The sequence below is a fragment of the Stenella coeruleoalba genome, assembly GCF_951394435.1.
Source record: "Stenella coeruleoalba genome assembly, chromosome: 8".
Taxonomy (NCBI): domain Eukaryota; kingdom Metazoa; phylum Chordata; class Mammalia; order Artiodactyla; family Delphinidae; genus Stenella; species Stenella coeruleoalba.
The window spans coordinates 79,625,877-79,649,294 of NC_137154.1; the positions used below are offsets into that span (position 1 = coordinate 79,625,877).

The 23,418-nt window shown below is 38.4% G+C and overlaps 1 protein-coding gene across 2 annotated transcripts in view; it reads right to left on the reverse strand.

Annotated features, from left to right (window-relative positions):
- Positions 1-23,418, reverse strand: part of PDGFD (platelet derived growth factor D) — a 237,227-nt gene that overhangs the window by 2,834 nt on the left and 210,975 nt on the right. For both annotated transcript variants that reach the window (XM_079929781.1, XM_079929780.1), the window contains exon 6: positions 9,040-9,254. In XM_079929781.1, coding sequence (XP_079785907.1) covers positions 9,040-9,254 — 215 coding nt within the window. The remainder of the gene's footprint in view (positions 1-9,039; positions 9,255-23,418) is intronic.

Here is a 23,418-nt window from a genome sequence, read left to right on the forward strand (position 1 = left end):
CTCCTGCATTACCTACCTGCAGTACCACGATGACTTCAGGTGTCTGAGCAGGTATTTACTGAGAGCTTTCTAAGGGGCTGCTTTGTGCCAAGTGCTGTCCCAAATATTATCATAAGGATTCTTCTAACCAAAGCATGTGTTATGGATAAATATAATACTGAGCATATTATTATCTCTTTAGACAGGACAACGAATAAAGTCATGAACATAATATGCTGGTATTGCTAAATGTTTGCTTGATGTAAAACATTTTGCCCTGACGAAGGTCATTAGTGGCCATAAATAACTGAAAATGTGTGTATGTTCTTACATATTTGTTAAGATATAATACCTATTACAATTCGAAACAGATCATGCTCCACTAAGATCTTTGTACATTGATACCTGTATAACAGTATGACATTTCTTGAATTAATAAAGTATATCCTTAATTTTTTACATTAATAGGTTTAAATGTAATTTTTTGAATTATTAAGTTTAAATAGGAGCTAACTCTTCTTCCCTAGTGTGGCCTTCACTGAAGTCAATATTTGCCATCATATGCACAAATACTGGTTTTCTATACACTCCACAGTCAGTTTAATTGCTTCTTGTTTTATATTCTGAAGCTCCTGTTAGCCTTTATTTTTGATTTTGTTCTACTTTCCCTTTTAGACTCTAAACTCTGCATGACACCACATGCTACACGTATTATGTAGCATTTTATGGTTTTCAAAGAATTTGCACAGATGCACTATTTCGTTTGCCCTCAGACAAACCTTGTCACACAGTAGAGAAGGTATCTTTATTCACAATTTATAGGCAGGAGAACTGAGATTCCAAAGGAGGCCAGGGGCCAGAGTCTTCTGGCAACCTGGAGCTGGAGCAGGGCTTTTGTCCTCTAGGCTTCTAGCACACTCGAACCCAAGGACCCAACACCTCTCCAATGTGGTTACGATTTCCTTTTGTGTCTCAAAGCTGTGTCAGGCACACATGTGAACTTAAATGGGGACCTGATGCTTGGTATACGTTGGTCCTAGATGAAGATTAGATGCTTTCAAGGCTGTATAACTTTTCATGGCATCCCCACAAATTTTTACTATGGATTGTCTTCCCAGCAATTTTCTCATCCTCACATTACCTGTTTCAAGTCATAAACAAACCAAAACCATCTATTAGGACACTAGGCCTAGAGTCCTCAGTCCTCACGTGTCCCCTTTACTTTAGCATTTAGCCCTGTTGTTCCATAAGAGTTCTGTGGGGCAGGTCATTTGTTCAATGTTCAATAAAGCTAAGGAGCCTGGACTCTGCTAACACAGAGTGAAATACCGAGTCCCATTTGTAGAAGAGCTTCAAAAGAATATTGTGAATACAAAACTGGGGTGGGTTGGGTGGGAAGGAATGCCCCAGGAGAGTTCATGAGGGAGGCATAAAGACTCAAAACTACTTGATTGTAGTAAAGGTAGTCCAGATGCCAGTTTTGATAGCTACTTATCTTTTTTACCTGCAATTCTACTGCACTTACACTATGTATCACATAAGTTCACATGACGTATAATGCTTTCTCTCTATTAATTGTATTACCAGTGCCTTGAGGACAAGGATTGCAAAAACAATCACTAACATTATTGAGTTTTTACTAGATGCCACACTCTGTTGTGACTTTGCAATTATTAAATGTTTTGGATGTCACTGCAATACTATGAGATAGGTACTTTTCTAATTTTGTTCCCAGATAAGGAAAGAGAGAGATTAAGGTTACAGAGCCAGTGACTGGTGTAACCAGTATTTGACTCCATGTGGCCTAACTAGTGCCCTTACCTGGAAATTGAAATTTTGTTTGTGCAGGTCAGCAGCATGTTGGGAACACAATAGCTGCTAAAGAATGTACCTGGGTGAACGTGGTGGGTGATGCTGCCAGTGCAGAAGTATGGGCATGTATGTTCACGGTGTGTCCTCCCTGCATCTCCTCTACCCCAACCTCCAACAAACAGACGGGGCAAAACAAAATAAGCCAAGAAATAAAGCAGAGGCCAAAATGAAGTGGCCTATGCTTTGCATCACTTTTAAGCCTTTCACGATTGTGAAATAAAATTTCAAGTATTGAGAGCAGAATGGCAATGACATTTGCCTTTCCCTGCTCCCATGTGCTCTCCTGCTGGGTCTCTAAAGAAAATAAAAGCTGTTGTGTCTCTGTGAAAAAAAAAGTAACCAAAGCAATGGATGAAGAGTATATTGCATTTTGGGGTATTAAATACCCTGCCCATGACAGATATGAAAGCCCTATTGTGCCGTATTTGGTCAAAATGCCTTGGAAGGGGTTAAGGGTTGGGTTCCTACAACTTTGCCAAGAATTTCTCTAATATTAGTCACTGTTGTCCAGCCTATAAACCAGATTTGGGAGTTGGAATATTCAGGGTAACAAAATGATTCCTAAGAAGCTGAGCATATGATAAATATTCTCTGTTTAAAAAAGACCATTATCAAAGCCTAATATGTTGCCATGACTGATATCTATAAAATCAGTGCTCTGTTGATTTGCTTCCTCTTTTGACGACAAATGAAAGTGTGTGCTTTGGGATGAGAGCAGAGCCTGGCCAGTTTTTCTAACTGGTCTCCTGATTGTTCAGGGATTTTCCCTGTGTTTTATATTAAGCCTTGTGAGCACAGTATATATGTGTTTTGCTGATAAGAGGAGAAAAATGAATTGGCAGACACTTTTCCAGACAAGACAGGAAAGCGTTGTTTGAACAAAGTGGAAATTGGACTGCTTTACTGGCTGATCACAGCACTGATGTTCAAAGCTTTCAGACCATGTAATAGTCTTAGGTTCAGGTATACAGCATTGAAAGGAGGAAGAAAGCAAAGCTGATTTGAGAGAGCATGAAAAGTTAAAAGAAAAATGAAAAGCCTTTATCTGAGAAAGCAAACTGTCTATGGGTTATCTGGTCACCTTTAAAGGAAAGGAACCATTGAATTAATTACAGCTGCCAAAGGACACACTAATAGGTACCATCACAAAATGCTTTCCTATTTTCTGAGCTTTCATTTGCAGCTGCAAGCACACACACTGAAATAAAAATCCATGGAAGAGCAGCCAGCCATTTCTTATCACCTATGGGTGAAAATGGCAACCTTGGCCCTTCTCCACCATCTGGAAAACCACAGGAAGCCAAGGAAAGTTGACTTTTACTAAATGCAGAATGACTGAGCCAGCAGCTTTCATACCACTACACAAAATCAAAGATTCTCAGTTTGCAAATTACCATAACACAAAAGATATTTTACTACGGTTACTCGCCTTGTTGCCGATAAACCACTGAATGAATCATTGCCGAAAAGCTATTACGCTAATAAAACAATACTAGGCAGAAAAGCTATCTACCAAGTTGAGTTCTTGTTTACTGGGAATATAAAAAAGGTTGTTAAGGCCTTGACAGTTCTCAAATTAATGGCTGACATAGGAACACAAGTACATATTTCAGGACACATGCATTGTATAAACCTGAATGATTAAGAGTTTATTTAAGGTTCTACCCAACTCCTAAAGCAGGTAGCATTCAGTACACATAGTTTCTTATCTTAAGAAAAAAAAGCTTCATATTTTTTGCTTCCATTTTGATTTCTTTCATGCTTATAGACTTTATGAAAAATGTTAAGATTTTTAAGGGCTGGTAGTCAACTTTTCTGAAACCCAAAGTGACTAAAAGCAAAAATACTTTGAGAAGGGATAACATATTATTTTCTACCTGGGTCATTGCTCATCTTGCAGGTGATAGTTTCAAGGGAAGCTGAGACATAGTCCTCAATAAGAAAGACACAAATAACAGAGTTCAGCACTGTTTTGCTGACAAGCTAAGTATGAAGGTGACCAAAGCGGGGGTTATACTATGGGTCTATACAATGCTCATGAATTTTCAAAATGCAATCTTGACCTCTAAAAGTAAGTGAACATTTACTTATAATTGAAATTTTCTGTGAGCACTTTGGGGTGTATTTAGCCACAGTTCTACCTTCAGAGAACTAAACAGGTAAATGATTTTGACAGCACTTTAGAGGGTTAATGACTACACGTTCAGCCCACCAAATGCAGAAAACATAATGGAAGCCTAGCTGGCCACCAAGTTTCAAAGCACTGCATTAGCATTGATTATCATTCATGTCACAGATAGGTCTTTGTCTACCTGGGGAGTATCATACCCCAAGGCAGGTTTGCTAAACTTTGGCAGGAAGGCCTAATGTGAAGCCAGAGCTCCAAGGGAAAGGATGTATGCACTTTATAGTACTTAGAGAATCACTTCACCAGTGAGTCATTTGGGTCATAAGGGAGTCAGAACTGAGAAGGCCCAACCACATTCTCAGAAAATTCCACCCACATCTGTCTAGTGCTTTACAGTCTTCAGATGCTTTCATTCTACCAGGATCCCCAAGAGATAAGTAGCACAGGTATTACTACCGAAGAGCAAATAAACTTTTTTATAAGCATTCTATAAACAGTAACTGTTCCAGATCATATATCTTTGTTCGTTTGCATTTACTTAGCACTTCAACCACCAATTTGTTTACATTCCTAACACAATTTCAGTAAAATAAGATCTAGAGAGTAGATGAATGGATATCATATAATTTCAGATCTGTCTGGGAACTCAAAATTGTAGGTTATCGTGGGGAGTAAGTGAGCAAACTCAAGGCCCTGGGGAGTTTTAAGTAGCTGGCCCTAGGTGGCCTCCCATGTGAGCCCACATCTTCTCTCTTGAGTTGTGTGATTTTTTTTCTCTATTGTCTTGTCTCTTCTAAGAACACACAGGAAAGGCCTGCAAGAGCGTTGTCTCATGGTCTCACTCAAAGAGGGAGAAAGGGGAAGAAGCAGGGAGACTCTATATAAGCTCTAGAAATGCTGTTTCCAGAAAAAGAATAGAAAAGAGATTTTCTTGACTTTTGTTATGGTTAGTTATAATCATAACCCCAAAACTCATTGCCTTTGCCATAGAGTAGAAACCTTTTTAAAAAATTGCTTTCCTGTCTCACTGGTTTCAATTTGCAACTTTACCGAAATTTGTTTCAATGATAGATGCTTAAAACATGTAAAAATTAAAAGTACCATTCTTTTATCTCAAGTCTAAAGCTCAACATTTTATTACCTCTAGTTAATCTTTTGTTTCATATATATAAATATCTGCTTACGTCTTCTAACTCAAACTGTAATGGGTAGCAAATTTTTAATATAAAATTCGTATATACTTAAAGTAAAGTTAAAATAAAAAGAATCCTCCGAAGTCATTTTTTCAAGCAACAGGAATGATTCTAGATGTTGTAAATTTGCCAGACACAGAGATGTGTCTAGGCTTATGCTGTTCAATATGGTATCCCCTAGCCATGTGTAGCTATTTACATTAAATTAGTTAAAATTAAATAAAATTTAAAATTCAGTTTCTCATTTGCATTACACACATTTCAAATACCCCATAACCACATGTTGCTAGTGACTACCAGATTGGAATATGGAACATTCCTATCACTGCAGAAAGTTCTACCAGATAGTGCAGGTATATCAGCATTGTGACGAAATCATGAGAGGAAGGACAGAGAAAATTAACTTCTATCTTTCTCTCTCTGTTGCCTCCTAGGTTTTGGCTGTTTACTGAATGGATATAGCCAGGAGACCAAACAATAAAAAAATAAACCAGTAAATATTAATTTAAAAGGTCACCATATTTTTAGGAAATATCCCTTCATTACACATTATTAAGGAAAGATAACTAAAATAATAGCATCCTCTAATTGTCTACACAATATGTTTTCTGGAACTTTCCCTTTGTTAAGAATCACTACCAAAAGTATTTTTTTATATCCTACATATTCCAAGAAGCATAGAAAGGTTAATAGGAAAAAGGAAAAATACTTTAACAGGATACCTACAAAGTTTTGAGAACAGGAAATAATAAGATGGTAACATTTTATTGCACAGTGAAAAAATGCTCAGAGCCCTACAGGAGAAGTCGCATGACCTGGGAAAAGAGCAATGATATTAACTTACTTCTATTTATAATTTCTAATTATTGGTAATTTTATAATTATACATTTTTAATTTCTTGGATTTTATTCCTTAAATGTTGAGCTTTGAAATATCTGTGGAGTCATACAGGCCTGCTTATGTGACAAGTTCTAGTCATCCCCTTAAGGGTGCTCATCTCTCATGAAAACTCATTTCACATTTCATCAGTTACAACCAGGAGCTGGGGAAACCAGTTTCTCATTTCTCTGAGTTAAGAATACAGACATAGAACTAATAGAATAGAGGATAAGGATTCTTCCCTAATGAGACTGAGCTCAAGCAACCCCCACTTCTGCAAATGGAACAAGCCTCCTGCTCTTTTCCACAGGGCACTGGACAGAGTGGTCACTGTGACACATTTCAAAGGTATTTTAGGAGTTTGGGGGAAGTGTGCCAGCTGTGTGTGTTCCAGGTATGCAGTTACTGACAAAACAGGTATGCTGTTTTGTCCCTTTGTCCAGAACTCAGCAAAGTGACTTTGTACAGAGCTCAGCAGACTCTGAGAAGTAAAAATATCATGACATGTTTCAAAGACATGATTTAGACAGCAGTTTCAAAAATATGCCAACATTTTAGACCCACTCATGTGACTGAACAAAGAGATCAAGGGCTTCCCCTTCTAGATATTAATTGTGAACAGAAATTTACAGGTAACAGCTACTGTGTACAGAGACGAGAATAGACCTAAGAAAAGGACCCTTCAGACTCCTTCAGAGTTAACTGTCTGGGAGGTGAGGGTCCTTTTGGGTGTATGTTTAACTCTGTGTTTCTACAATAAGCAATTTAAAAAATCAAACTGCAACTTCTATCTGAGCAGAGAGTCAAGATGAAAATAAAGCATCAAAGGCCTGAACTCACATATTTTTCCTTACAGTTAAGACTATGTAGAGATCTTGTCACTTCCTGGCTTATTTTAACTTGAACCAAATTACTGAATTCTGCATTTGTCCTCCGGGTATGACTCAACAATACAAAATTCACGTTCTTAGACACAAAGGACAAAGTCCAATCTAGAGTTCATCAGGTCATACAAAAATAAAACACAATGAACACAGTCAACAGCATTCTCTGGATATGAGAACAGATATTTTTTTTACTTTGAAAACTGTGGGGTGGAGTAAGAAATTCTTGTGACTAAGAAAACCAGCTCTATGCAGGTCTAAAATCGTGTGTCCCTGTCTGTCTGAGGTAAGCAGAGTTATTATGGTCTCCGACCTCCTGCATTTCCCAAGTTGAAAATACTGTTTATGACGTATCCCTTTTCATTTAGCTCAGAAATTACCTCCTAACTTATTGTTTTATTGTTTTCAGCATAACAAAATGGTTGTATAAAGCGGGAGATTTTTATTTAGGGAGCACCATCTATTCCTTTGTTTTGGTGGATACTGATGAAAAGCAACTCAAACAATAATTCCTAACAATAGTGTTTGCTTCATATTTTATATATATATATATATATATATATATATACATATATATATATTTTTTTGGTCTGCATTGGGTCTTTGTTGCTGCGCATGGGCTTTCTCTAGTTGAGGCGAGCCGGGGCTACTCTTCTTTGCGGTGTGCAGGCTTCTCTCTGCAGTGGCTTCTCTTGTTGCGGAGCATGGGCTCTAGGCATGTGGGCTTCAGTAGTTGTGGCATGTGGGCTCAGTAGTTGTGGCTCACAGGCTCCAGAGTGCAGGCTCAGTAGTTGTGGCGAACGGGCTTAGTTGCTCCGTGGCATGTGGGATCTTCCCAAGCCAGGGCTTGAACCCATGTACCCTGAATTGGCAGGTGGATTCTTAACCACTGTGCCACCAGGGAAATCCTTTAGTTTATATTTTAGACATATTTCAAAAAGATGTTTCACATCTTACAAAATGCACTTCATATGCACCGTTTTATGTGATTCCCCAGAACCATCCTGTACGGGATTATCGGATATAATTTCTTAGTCCTATTTCACGCACGTGAAAACCGCATCTCTAAACTTTAGTGACTCACAAAATCAGGAAGTAATAGGGTTGCCGTCAATTTCAAGAGCAGTGCTAACTCCCCTGAAGTCCACTGTTTCTTTAATCTTCAATAAAGTGCTATATATTTTTAACAAAGAGAGCACAGTGTTACAAGTGATAAGAATATAGATTTTAGAAACAGTTGATCAGTTTAGGTCCTGGCTCTGTGAGTTACTGACCAAGTCACGCTGGTCAATCTACTGCTGGTCTCAGTTTACTCATCTATAAAAAGGGAATAAAAATAGCACTCTCCTGTCAGCATTGTGGAGAAACTGCCAAGTGAGCTAATGATTGCTTACAATGATGTCTGGTACACAGTAAAGGCTTACATGCATTCCTTGTTATTATCATCAAAGTTTACTGCTCTCCTTAAATTTTTGTTCCTCTTATATCTTTAGGTTTACTTTTGTTTATTTTTGCATAATTTCAGAGCTGATTCCTCAGAGCACTCAGTCATATTTAGGAAAAATTAGTTCTTCTGGAAGAAAAATATTTCCATATTTAGAGAATGAAAAAGTCTCCAACAATGTATCTTTTCTGACAATTTATATTTTGCTATCTTTACCTTGCTTCATTTTTCAATGACTTGATTGAATTAAAGTTTGGCTCTTAGCATTTTCTTAACATAACCTAGATTTGCAGTCATACACTGTAAATGAATCCCATCATATTTCTATAAGGAAGCCAAGTAAGCTCTCAAATTACTGCATCATACATTTGACTGTGTATACTAACAAGACTGTTGTCAACCCACATAGTATATTATGAATAAGGGTTAGAAAAAGGAAACTCTTCTTCAGGATACACTCTCCCCAGGGCACCTAGCTTAGCAAATTTAGCTTGAGTACAATTTCCCAGTCATCCCCGTGGGAAGTGCCCCTGTGCAGTGAACAACGTGAACAACCAACGCAATGGCCCTGTTTCCCAGCAGCCTAGAGATTACAAGACTTTTGCAGCTGAAAAGGGCTAAATGCAGCACTGCAACAAAGAAATCTGAAAACGGCATACCTCGTGATACTTCTTCACAGTTTTCCCTGAATTGCACGTACAGGACTTCCAGCTGACAGTTCCACAGCCACAGTTTCCCCCACAGCGTTGCACGAGGAGGCAGCGTGGAAAGAAGACCACATTGGTCACCTTCAGCTCCTCTCTCAAGTTGACCGAGTAATTCCTGGGAGTGCAACTGTAACGCTTGACGTCATCATTGAGCCTGTCCAGGTCAACTGTAAGAAACACAGCATCGTGTAAGCAAGTGCACAACTATGGCATACACACTCGGCACACATTTTTGCGAACAGGCTGGGAAGATTCTGTGAGGACAGCCTTAACCCAGGGCTTGAATCTATCCTTGGGATCTCCCAAACACCAAAGATGGAAAATCTAATTTCTCTTTTGATCCTATCTGCCCTTCAAAAAAAAAAAAAAAGTCAACAACAGCAAAGAAAACAGAAACAGAAAACAGAAAACCTTCAAAAACTTAGCTAAATCTATATCTTGGCTCAATTTTCCTTGCACTTTTTCAATGCAAAAAAAAAAAAAAAGTTCCAAGGAAAGAAAATGTAACATTCAGCAATTTAAAATAATTGTCTTTGCTTTAAAAAATGTGTGTGTGTGTGTGTATCTTCTTGATTCTAAATAACTCCTGACTGTAAGCCATTACTTAAATACAATTTGAATTATATCAGGGACACATTAGGAAGAATTACTCTAATCGATGCACCTGGCAGTGAAATTTTACAAGTAAATGTGAGGAATAAAAAGGTTTTGGCTTCATTTTAACTCCGAGGTCAACTAAAATGTCAAAGGACATGGCTTTTTGGGGGTTGTGAATATGATGGATATTTGTGCATTGGGTCCTAGATGGCAGTATAGAATACTGGTTAAGTGCTTGGGCTCTGCAGTAAAGCTACAGCTGCATTCACATAATGGCTATGCCTCCTTTTAGTTGGAAAGTTACTTGACTGCTCCAAACCTCTGCTTCTTCATCTATAAAATGTAAATAGTATAACTTTACTTATTTCACAGCAATATTTGAAGTATTGAATGCAGTGTGCCTGGTATTAATTAATGCTGGTTATTTTATTCATCTTGATTCATTTTGATTTTTCCTTCAATTTTTTCCTTTAAAGTCAAATGGTCAATAATTAAAAAAAAAATTTTTTTCAGATCTTTCTCCTCTATTTCTCTCTTTTGGCCGTTATTCTATGTAAATGATTATCTGGGGGGGGGGGGTTGGTTATTGGGACTTCTATGAATTAAGAGCATCACCCTAAATTTTCAAATTTTAGTCATTAATATTTTACTTGAGTTAAATTTGTATTATTGTAGTATATAAATTAAATTTTAATTTGTGGTCTCAAAATCCATCTAATCACCCATCTATTTGGCATCCAAATTGTCTGGCGGGTGAATGTACATGACTATCTTCTCACAAGAATGCAGTTATAAGAAAGTCCTTTGTCCCCCCCCCCGCCGCCACCTCCGGGTTCCACACCATTTCTGAGTGCATTTCCCATGTCACCAGCCAGGCCACCACAGAAGGAATCCCACAAACGTTAGGCAGTTATCATCAGGCTTACTCTGGATTCTAGCCCCATTAAATGTCTTAGTCCTAAACCAAAACTGCTTGAGGAACGGTAAGGAGTGCTCTTTTGGGGTAGAGGTCAAAGGCTAAGGATGCTGTCAGTAGAATGCATCTGAATGAAACAGAAATAAAAGAAGGCACGAGTGGGTGGAGAGTCCACTTAACCCCATGAAGTCAGCTAAAAGGCTGGCCATACGGTCAATGACCCCTTGAATAAGGAATTAAATGGCAATTGGACTAATGCTCTGCCTTGAGTGCCTTTGATTCTCAAGGGCAGGGATTTTCCCCCAACTGTTATATGCTGAGCCCAGGACACTGTGGGGGCTGAATAAATGCTAAATAATTACTGTGCATAATTTATTGCTTTTTTCCCCTTCCGTTGTAAAGACATGTCATAAGTTTAGCTATAATCAAGCCAGATTTAAAGTGAATGAACTCTGTCTTGGGAAAGGAACCATTTTATTGCTGCTAAAGCCCTGAAAATAACTGCAAGCAAAGCAGAAAGGATTATGTAAATGGATTAAGAAGTGCACCAATCATCCATTACAAGTGTCACCTTGAGATAAATACTGATGCTGGCTGTGCATTACTGGGCTATGGACAGGGCTAATGCAGAGGGTCAAAGCTGTTGCTTGTGATGATGGGAATATATTTTGTCTAACACCTATTAGCAGGAAGGGGTTGTGGCATGTGGAAGGCAGAGAGGGATGGGAAGGAAGTGACAGTACTGAGTGTACTTGAGTTCAGCCAGTCCTCTGCTAGGCATATGATACATAGGACTACCTGTCATTGTTCCCCACCCTCTTTTTTTTTCGCCCACCCTTTTGAGATGTGTATTACTCACTCAGAGTGAATACTAAGTAGGAAAACTGGGCTCAAAGTCATTCTCTCTTTTGCCTCATGGTCTCTGCCACATCAGGCAGAGTGGGGGAATGGCAGGCAACCTTATAGCTGAAGGAGGAAGATCGACCTTCCTGGCACTGTATCAAGCTTTCCCGTATGGCATTGTGCTAGGACTGGGGTGGTAAATGGCTACACCCTTATCTCCAGAATATGTCCAAACCAAACTACAATATGATTCCCTGTGGGAATTCAGCTAACCCCCAAAGTGCTGTCAACAAATCAGGATAGGCATGTATGCCTTACTCATCTTGGAACAAAACTCTTCACATTGTATAACTGTTTTACCGACTAGCACTGGTTATTTCCGTTTCCTACCTGCCATGAAGAGATTTACGATGTTGTCAGTTTTATGCATCAATTCACTGACGTGACTCAGAACTGTGACCCAGTATGACTGCTGTAGAATCCAGCTGCCCTGCTTATCAGGGGATTGAAACCACGAAGGCATTCAATTTAGAACGAGAACTAAAAGGTTCTTCAGAGTGGATGCAAATAACTTCAAAGTGCCACTGCAGATTTTCTGCAGGGGATGTTGAATTTCCAGTCAAAGAAGACTGACTAGGCAGTGCAGCAGAGCAGGGAGCCAGACAAGGGAATGAGTGGCAGTTAAGACTTCCAGTGCTCTGGTCCGAAGGGAGGCTCTGGTGTGAGGGAGGCAGGCTCTGGTGTGAGGGAGGCAGGCCAAGCAGTACAAACTCAGAGAGGGGAGCTGCCCTTTCCATTCCCGCTTCAATCTCCACAGCAGAATATTACAGAGCAACAAGGACGTTCCAAATTTCATTCAAAGGCTCATTAATTGCACCTAGCTGCCCTTATTTCACCCAGGTGTACATAATGTTATAATCCTTCTTTTTACGTCCTTTTGAATTTGAGTCTTGCCTTCTCATGGATTTTTGACATTAGTTACGTCTTTGGGCTGTGTAATGACAACCTGATGGAAAGGCTGAGAAGGCTCCACTGTTGTCAGAGCCTTCCTCTGGACATGGTAATTCAATATGGGCCACTGCCTAGAACCTCAGGGAGCACCCTTTTTTCTGCAGCTCTGGCCTGAAAGTGCAGCCTAGTCACAGAGGTACCTGGGCTGTGGTAAGAGCTCTAGGATCTGAGCACTAGGAAAGGGATGTGTAAAGCAATGGTACATTGGTGAACGCACTCACTGGTTCAGTTTCTAATCCATTCAGGGTCAGGTTTGGGAGGAAGGAGAGTCAGCCTGGTCTTTTTTATATTGACCATCTATATTCCTAAGTATCAGGTAGCATGAAAAGTTCTTCACATATACAATTGCATGAAATCCCCATAAATGCTAGGAATTACATACTATCATTACCCTTACTTTTACACTTTTACACTTGAGAAAATTGAGGCTCTGAGAGGGTAGGGAAAAGAACATGTCCACAGCCACATACCTAGTCAGTGGTAGAGCCAGAGTCTGAATTCAGGCTTTTTCATTACTCTTGCATTTCTGAGCCCAGGTCTAAAGAGTTGAAGGAGGGTGCAAAGAGCAGATTCTATGAGCCCTGATGGAGCTTTCCGTCTAGAGGTCTACTCGTTGTCAAATGACCTGGCTTCCTAGGTGCGTTGCTAGGCACTGACCTGTCACTTTCAAGATGCTGTCAATTACATATACCCAAGCATGTACTCCTGGGCACACACATTCATCTATCGGATTGTACTGGAAATGTACACTGGGTTCTTGCAAATAAACCAGGCTACTGCACAGAACGTACTTTTTTCTTTGGTATTGAGAAATACAATGAATTTCATATTTTTTCACCTGAAATGAGAGGACTTTTGTCAATTCATGGTCTTCACTTTGTCCTCATCTCTCCTTGCATTCCTTCTTGCCCTTATCTACCTGTAGTCTTTGTTATGAAAACCAATCGGAGGTCCACGTAAAGAGTTGGATGGGCTGATAGCAATTGTTTTCAGGGGGCAACAAATGATAGAACCCTAGAGATTCTTTCTAGAGGACAGATAAAGCCAATATTATATTTCACATGCTTGGCAAACACAGCATAGGTGGTGATCAGCTTATGATAAAAATTTAAAAGCCTTTTCTAAATTAATCATTTCAATTTTTTTGTGAATACAAAAATTCATTGTGAAGCAAAATAATGTCCTCACACTGAATTTAAGAAAACAATTTTTTTTTTCCTTCCCATGCATGTTTGATTCACAGTTTGTTTTGTTCAATAGGAAGATGGTTTCCTTGGGTCAGTCTCTTCTGGTGTCAAGTTTATTGGTTGGCTTTCACTGTGCTGGCCTTTCATCAGTCTATTCTGTTATGTGTGTCACCAGTCTTTTTTCTCTTTATCTTCCTGAATCTGCTAGTGTTCAGTTAAACTTCTCTATATTCTTGGAGCTAGCCAGTAATCATTTTAATACAAGCAAATTGAGCCTTTACAGGCTAAAATTCTTTATGAACTCTCTTAGCAGGCACTCAGTAGCAGCCTCTATATCAGTGCAGGTTTGGCAATAGAAGAGCAAGTGCTTGAAGTAGGGCCATGCCTTTTCTATTTTTTTATTTTTTATTATTTTTTTTTGCGGTACGTGGGCCTCTCACTGTTGTGGCCTCTCCCGTTGCGGAGCACAGGCTCCGGACACGCAGGCTCAGCTGCCATGGCTCACGGGCCCAGCCGCTCCGCGGCATGTGGGACCTTCCTGGACCAGGGCACAAACCCGTGTCCCCTGCATTGGCAGGCGGACTCTCAACCAGTACGCCACCAGGGAAGCCCCATGCCTTTTTTAAAACCATGCTTTTGTCATTCTAGTTTACCTTCTCTGACATCTCAGTCCACTATGTCATTTTAATCTTCTAAGTCAAGGGGCACATTCACCCTACATCTCCTCTGACCCCTTCACTATATACTCACCACACATTCTCTGCTTTCTATTATAGCACTGACTTTGTAGACTTTGCTTTATCCTTTTCTTTATTTAGGTGTTTCTTGTCCACTAAACCATAAGGTCCTTGAAAGCAGAGTTAATCATCTTTTTATCTCCCCTCTCCTAGTGCTTTGCCCCTAGTGGAAGGACCAAATATAGGTCATTTAAGTCCACCTCTCCTAAAACCATTTGGTTTCAACAGTTAGAAGCAGCATACTGATGAAAAAACTACAACATTTTTTATTTTTTTGTAGTCTAAGCACACATGCCATTTCAGGATATTTGAAATAACTAAATCCAATAAAAAACAGCTGGAGTCACTACAGCTCCCCAAGACAAACATTTCTGATTTTTCTTAAATATCTATCTTTTGTGGGATACCCATAAACTTAAAGTCAAAATTAGAAAAAGTTCAGGCCATTTATAGACCACTAGTCAATCCAGATTTCATTTGCAAGGAATAGGTACTCAGTAACTACTACCTAAATGAATCAAACTACTGATGGTTGTTGGGTTAGAATTGAAAAACTAGGGTTCTAGAACCAGCTCTATCAAGGATGAACTGTGATGCACGAAGATTGGCACCAAGACCCATGGGCTCTAGCAGCTGTGCCACATGGGGTAAAGGATGCCATCCAGAAGGCTGGCTCTCTGATACACATCTCAAGGTGCTCAGGAATATGTCTTTTGCCAAATGGGGAGTAGTCCCACAATCTGTTATGTAAAGTGCTTTATTATAAACTTGACCTTGATGTTACAACACTAGATTTATGGCACTTTATATGGGGGTGGGAGGTAAAGGGAATATATAAATAATTGTAGTATTTTTATACCAAGCAACTAGGGGCTCTCAGCTTTCTTCAGGGTTCATAAATTTCCCAAGAGGAGTCTGTTCCTCTTTATGGACATTACAACCTCACTGTGATTTTCAGATTCCCTCTTCTATAAATTAGCACATAATTGTGAAAATGGTTTCCACATTTCAACCCCAATTTGCAAGTGCAAATAAGTCTGGAAAGAACAATTATCTTATAACTTTTAATGAGGGAATATCAGGGTATTTTAAACTTAAAATCATGACTCTCATGACTCCATTTGCTGGTTTAATTTCTGAAGAATGGAAACATTTACCACTTGTATTTATAGAAATTAACCTAAATCACAGTAAAATGTTCCCACTCAGACAATTCCTAATTGTCAGGGTTTAAAAACATTGTTAAGCAATGAGTGAATGGAAATTTACTGAGCACCTACACAAGCCTCATGGAATTCTCATAACAAACTGTTATCTTAGAGACTACTATTCCCATTTGATAGATGTGGAAACTGAGATGCAGAAGAGTTGAATGACTTGCCTACAGTCACTGGACATATAGTAGGCACTTGACAAATACTTGCTGGAAAATGAATGGGTGCGTGCAAGGATATCTGCAAGGCATTGGATTAGGCCTGAAAGCAGCTGACACTATCATAAGGCAATTCTCTAAACTCTAGGGGGATGTATGAAGTACATCTATGCAATGAAAAATAAGAAAACAGGTTAGGAAATCAAGGAGATCTTTCTCTTGTCTCTCATTTATTAGACTATGAGTCTCTGAGCTTTACTCATTATTGGTTCCCCCACAGCATTGACTTTGCAGTCAACACACCCAGGTTCATGTCATGGCTCTCTACTTTATAGCTGTCGCTGAACCTTTCTGGATTTGTTTCTTTTATTAGATAAAATGGGAATAACAATACTCTTCTCCTGCCAAGAAATTCATTGAGCTTGAATGAGTTAAAAGTGTTTGAAGCAAGGTCCAGACTCTAGCTCTCAGTAGGTATGCCTCACATTAACCTTGAAATGAGTAAAACAGATCAATGAAGTAAGGTTAAGAACAGAATCACCTAAACCAGAAGTGGCTAAGATTCTGCAATTGGTGATCACTAAGGAAAGGAAGGTCATGTCCACCTTGATCGAAATGTCAGAAAACGATGATGTGTTGTTTTTAGTTAAATTTCATGGGACGTAGCACTCAACACAGTCCTTTGCAAGTAGACACTTAATGAGCCAGATGTTCCAGCCCCAGCAGTTTCTGCATGAATGTGTGCTCTAGGAAGGGTATGCTCCCTCCTTAAGTCCATAGGGGCACTGAGCACAAGGATGCTGCAGAGGATTCCCAATGCTACACAGGTAAAAATGGGTACAGGAACTACAAGGCAAACCCATTCATCTTTAACAAGAGTGACTGTTGTGGAAAAGGCACATTTGTCCACCCAGACAGTAAAAGTTACCTATGGTTTTCTACTGCAAAATGGATTTCCTAAGCAATGTGCATTTGAATTATATGCCTAGATGGGAGGAATAACTTTGATGATGAGAGTGGGCTTAGGATATCCACAAAGATAGACAGCCACTATAGGAGAAAATCAGAGGCTGCAGTGGCAGTAAGAGAATAAACAACCAAAAAGGTCCTTGTCCCTGTGCTGAGATTTTCTTCAAACATTTTATGTGTGTGCCCTCATAGACACATGTGACACTATAAATGATAATATGGTTTTATTAATGCTTGCTGGCAAACTGAATGAGTAGGGAATCTAGTTACTTACAAATCATATGGGTTATAAAGAGTGGCTAAAATCTAAAAAATAAGCTTTAAAAAGGAAATGTCCAAAAAGCAAAAGGGTGCCAGAAATTTCTGGGTAAATATATCATAGAAAAGTTTAGTACTTGGCAATTATTTTGTAAACTTTTAATGAGTTTACTGATTATACAGATACTTAAATATGACAATATTTGGATACTCTGTAGGAGGCTCTCCAGATTACTGATGCTTATCTAAGAGCCTTACAAGGAAGAGAGCAAGGTCCACAGAAATACCTTGGTTCTGTGCAGAGTTCTGTATTCAAGTAATAATAATAGCTAGCATTTATTGAGGGCCCACTAGGAGTTGTATACTCTGCTATTATTAATCCTCACATGACTTTGCAAAGTTGTTATAACTAGAGTCATTTTACCAAATGGAGAAAACACAGGCTCAGAGGTCTGCACATAACTCTCCAAGGCAACCATTAGTACCTGAGTTAGAATTTTATTATAAGCTTACTTGACTCCAAAGTCCATGCTCTTTCCACTATCACATTCTTTCTTTTGCTCTATTTCTATCAAATTTATGGTAAACAATTTTAATATTGATAAAGAAAGCTTTTACTTGGTACATACCACATGGTTCAGGAAACTCAGTGAAGCTAACCCTTATTCAACACAAGAAATTAGAAAAAGAAATCCATTTGATTTAACGTCTGTAGTACCTCTGTTTGTTTAATTTACCAATAGATAGTTACAGAAGGATATCTCAAGAGTGACTTATCTGATTCATCACTAGCGTCAGACAAGGGCTTTCTGCAAATTCTCACCCAGATATCAAATAGGCAGAGAGAGAAATTTGTAAGCATTCAATTTACTGTGACTTTAGGTCACTTCTAAAATATGTTCATATCTTAATACACTCTGAAATTATTTCCTACATTCTAAATTGTTTTTTAATTATTTTTATGGGCAACTTCTACCAAATATTCACAAAAAAGAACATTTATAAAAAAACACGTTAAGCAACAGATATCATGAGGTGTATCTGCTTAAATTTTTAAGTGTACAGTATTATTAACCATGAGCACAGTGTTGTGCAGCAGACCTTTAGCAATTTTTCATCTTGCATGACTGAAACTTTATACCCATTGAATGACATCTCCAGAGCAAGATTTGGCTCTTTCTAGTTAGTATGACAAAGGGCATGACAAAGAAACAGCAATAAATGACTAAGTTAAAAATAAAAGATATTTGTATCTAAGAGAATTTAGAACCAATTCAAACATTTTATATGAAACATATTTATTTCATTTACTCATCAGCTTCTTATGACAGTTGTTTACAAATAAACAGTTTTCAAATTAAAGAATCAAGTGTTTTAGATCTTACAGCAAAATAATGTCATGTAAGAAATCACAAATTGATATTAGATCCTGGGAAATGGGTTGGTAACTGTCCCAGAGTTACAACATCTAAGCATTTAGAGTCTGTGAAAATCATATATTTCAAACTCCGTCATTTGGACTCAATTTAATTTCAGTATGTTTGCTTCACTCAATATTAAATTACTGATTTTTTAAAGAGGAATGCACATCAAATTTGGCCCCTGCATCAAAAAATGGCAACTCAGGGGCTTCCCTGGTGGCGCAGTGGTTGAGAATCTGCCTGCCAATGCAGGGGACACGGGTTCAAGCCCTGGTCTGGGAAGATCCCACATGCCACGGAGCAACTACGCCCGTGAGCCACAATTACTGAGCCTGTGCATTTGGAGCCTGTGTTCCGCAACGAGAGGCCGCGACAGTGAGAGGCCCGCACACCATGATGAAGCGTGGCCCCCGCTTGCTACAACTAGAGAAAGCCCTCGCACAGGAGCGAAGACCCAACACAGCCAACAATAAATAAAAAATAAATAAATAAATGGCGACTTGCTCAACATTAAAGAAACAAAAAACCCAATCAAAAAATGGGCAGAAGACCTAAATAGACATTTCTCCAAAGAAGACATACATATGGCTAAGAGGCACATGAAAAGCTGCTCAACATCACTAGTTATTAGAGAAATGCAAATCAAAACTACAATGAGGTATCACCTCACACCAGTTAGAATGGGCATCGTCAGAAAATCTACAAACAACAAATGCTGGAGAGGGTGTGGAGAAAAGGGAACCCTCTTGCACTGTTGCTGGGAATGTAAACTGATACAGCCCCTATGGAGGTTCCTTAAAAAACTAAAAATAGAATTACCATATGACCCAATAATCCCACTACTGGGCATATACCCAGAGAAAACCATAATTCAAAAACACACATGCACCCCAATGTTTATTGCAGCACTATTTACAACAGCCAGGTAATGGAAGCAACCTAAATGCCCATTAACAGACGAATGGACAAAGAAGATGTGGTACATATATACAATGGAATATTACTCAACCATAAAAAGGAACGAAATTGGGTCATTTGTAGAGAGGTGGATAGAACTAGAGACTGTCATACAGAGTGAAGTAAGTCAGAAAGAGAAAAACAAATATCATATATTAATGCATATATATGGAATCTAGAAAAATGGTACAGATGAACCAGTTTGCAAGGCAGAAATAGAGACACAGATGTAGAGAACAAATGTATGGACACCAAGGGGGGAAAGCCAGGGCGGGGTGGTGGTGGTGGTGGTGGTGGTGGGATGAACTAGGGGATTGGGATTGACATGTATACACTAATATGTATCAAATAGATAACTAATAAGAACCTGCTATATAAAAAAATAAAATTAAATAAAATTTAAAAAGAAATGGCAACTCTGGGGAAAATTGTATTTTTGTCAAGCATTACTGTAGTTCAAAACTATTAAGTTGGAGTGCCTCAACAATTATATCCATATTTTAATCACAACACAAACTGTGAGAACAGGTTTTCTTCTTGCTGTTATGTGTTGGATTTTTCTATGGCAAACACACCATCATTCAGGAAAGTCAAGCTCTCCTGGAATAAGTAAAAGACTGCATCTCAGTTACATTGTTAATCTCCATAAATGACCACTCAATTAATGCCCAGTCTAGTAGAGTTTAAGGCCGATAGTTTTTCAATGTAGAGATGTCACATTTCATGCTATATACTTGAGTAAATATACATTGCTACCAAGTTCAAAGTATTGTGTTTTAAAGGAATTGCAGTGTAACTTCAGTTAAACCACAGTGGTCATGCAATGATTCAGAGAGTGATTACATAGTTTGTAGAACATCCATATAATATTTTACCTAATTATGTGCAAATTTACTATGTTATTGTCATGTTCATCAGAAGAAGTAAATGCAACTTGAATTTCAAACGACTTTTTTTTTTAAACTTTTGGGCAGCTTTGAGGTTGAAGGCATGGGGTTAAAATCATTGGCAAAAACTGGGTTTTGGAACTGTACTTATCTACAGAGTTCAATTATCCATGCTACCCTTTTCTCCATTACCCCCTAGGAAACTGAAAGTTGGATATATTAACTTGTCTTATTATCATCAGTCCAGAAGGTTTTACAGACAGGTTTGTGCTTATCTATTACTTGTGAATTTGAAAAAAGTGGACCTTATACGCTGAAGTTCTGGCTTCAATACTTGGCAAAGTTATGTCTCTTTTCTCTCCCTCTTCTCCCTAAACTTTTACTGTCCTCTTGCTTCTCATTTTCAAGTCTCTTCTTAAGGAGAACTAAAAACTCACTGTTACCTAATCTTTCTTCAAATAACAGTAGAAGCAAAGCATAAAATTTAATTTTATTAACTGTTTTCTACTTCATTACATAAGTTCTTCACCTAGTGTGTTTGTGCTTTATTTTAGAGTTTATAAAATTTTGTGATTTATATATTCACATTCAAGGGTCATCTTAGAATCCTGTTCTTTGGTATCATGAAAAATGCTACTTTTGATCAGTCTGGGTAAATCAGAAGAATGGATGCTCAATAGATATTCAAAATATATAAAACAAAGATATAACAAAATATCTTTGTTTCTGTACAACAAGATTATTATACTGATAGTAGAAAACTTTTTTAGGGATCCTATAAAGTTCACATTTTATTTGACACCTAATGGACCTCCATCATCTATAACTACTTTTTGGTTTTCACTCTTTTATTCACTGTCCCCTTTCTTATACATCAGTATACAAACCATGAATTTGTACTTTTAAGTTCTAAAAGCTGAAAATAACAGCTGAAATATTAAACCTGACTTCCTTTGCTTTTGTGATACAGGCAGGTGGTTCAGCATCAGTGGAATGATAAACAATTAAATCAGCACAGTTATGCAAGTGCAGAGACAGTGGTGGCTTGCCAGTGTTAAATGAAAGGGTACAGACCTGCCTTAGGGCCATTTTAAACAAGAGTTTAAGAAATGAAATCTAAGCCAACAGGGGAGAGAAATGTTTACACTGTTAGAAATAAGTAGAATGGTGCCTTGAATGTTCTAGTAAGGTTATTTCAGTAACCAAAGGCATTCTTAATAAAGCTACAATCCTTGGTCTATGGGGTGGGTTTCTATAAATGTTAGAAATACACTAATACTGAATAATTAATATCTTCAATTCCACAAACATTAACTGAGCAGCTAAAATGTGTCAGAGTCTGTGCCAATTTACTGGAGATATAGGATGAACCATCTCTCAACCCTGGCTGCCTCTAAGGATCAGTCTCAATCTCCTAGTAGCCATAAAATAATATCAATACCCCAGCCTCGCCCTCAGAGATTCTGAGTCATTGTGACTGGGATAGGACTAGGCACCCGTAGTTTTTTAAAGCTCCCCAGGTGACTTAATATTCAGCAAGAGTTGAAACCGTTAGGTCCTAGGCTCTCATATTCCCTTAGAAAAATACAAATAGCAATGCAGTAGTAGGACAAATAAATGCTGTGGCATCTCAAGTACTCCAAACTTTTTCAACATTTCTTGAGCAAGTACTATGTGCCAAGTGCTTTTGATGGCACCCCTAACAACTCCTGAAAGTAGGTGTTATCATACACACATTGTCAATGAAGACACTGAGGCTCAGGAAGAGTCAGTGACTTGCAAAAAAAATCACAGAACTTCTAAGTGACAGGGTTAGGCTTTGAACCAAGACACCTTGCCTCCAACTCAACATAGTATCTGGGGAAAAATAAGTAATGAATTTAGGTGATTTTTAAATTTTAATACTTCAAACAAATAGGTGTCAAGAAGGGCTGCCCCTCAAGTAGCTATAGTGGTTAAGATACTTGAAGACAGAGTCAGATTTTATCATTTCTTTCTCCAATACCATTTTTAATATTTTTTTCTGGGGTTTTCAAAACATAGTGAGTATTTTATTTTCCTTCAGGTTGACCTAGTAGAGATCCAAAGACAGCAACGCTTTATGGAAAAGCCATTTCTTCTCTGAGTTGAATACAATCTGAGCCCTGGGAAAATTCGATTTGAGAGTTACACTGATCTACATATGATATATCTACGTAACATCAGGGCCACCAGTGACTCTGTTGTCCCCACTTAGCTGTGCACTTTAAGTATATAAGATTATGACCTAAGCCATAAGCAGCAGACCCAGGCAGGAGTTAACTAACTAGTCATTTCAGCCTACATGTTTTAATATGTTGTCCTTACCAATATAAACATTATCTACAAAAGGGCCCTGGGTTCCTTTTAATTCCTGAAAGTACCCATGTTATTACAAAGTACAGGAAACAAGTTGTATTGTACTAAATACCTTTATATCTATGATGCAAGCCAGCCTTACAAGACTTGTAGAGAAAGTTTAAGTAATAACAAATCTTAAACATAACAGACTAGAAATTATAGTTTTATTCAATGAGGTAATTACAAGTTATTTCTATATTAATTTGAGTTAAACATTCAAATAAACATCCATGTCCTAAGGTCATATCACTCAGATGTAGTACTAGGATACCTATTTTTTAAGAGTGTAAGTATTACTGTTTTAACTCATGATGTTTTAATTCTGCCTGAATATTCCTTTCTTCTCCCTTCATTTTGCTTTCCTGAACCTTCCAGATGAATGTGTGCCCTCACACTTACTTGTCCAAAATAGCCCAGATATTGGTTTCTTCCTTGAGACATTTATATCCTATGAACCACCAAGGGCACAAAGCACATAGTAGGACCTCACAAAAAATTTCAGAATGGACATTGAATGAATAGAGTGAAATCTTCCAGAGTTTTGACCATTACTTTACGAGAAGCCTCTCCTGCCAACAATGACTGAGTCCCGGGCTAATTCAACATTCATATCCATCAGAGAGGCACAGGGGACTGTTACACAGGCACTGCCATTGGAGGCAAGAGAGCATGACTCTCCTTTCCTCTCCATTGCCATGCAGCCTTTGAAGAGTTATTTACCTTCCCTGACTTTGGTTGCCTCTACTGTTTACGGTGGGACTGATAATGCCTTACTTGCCAAGAAGCACAAAGTTGGT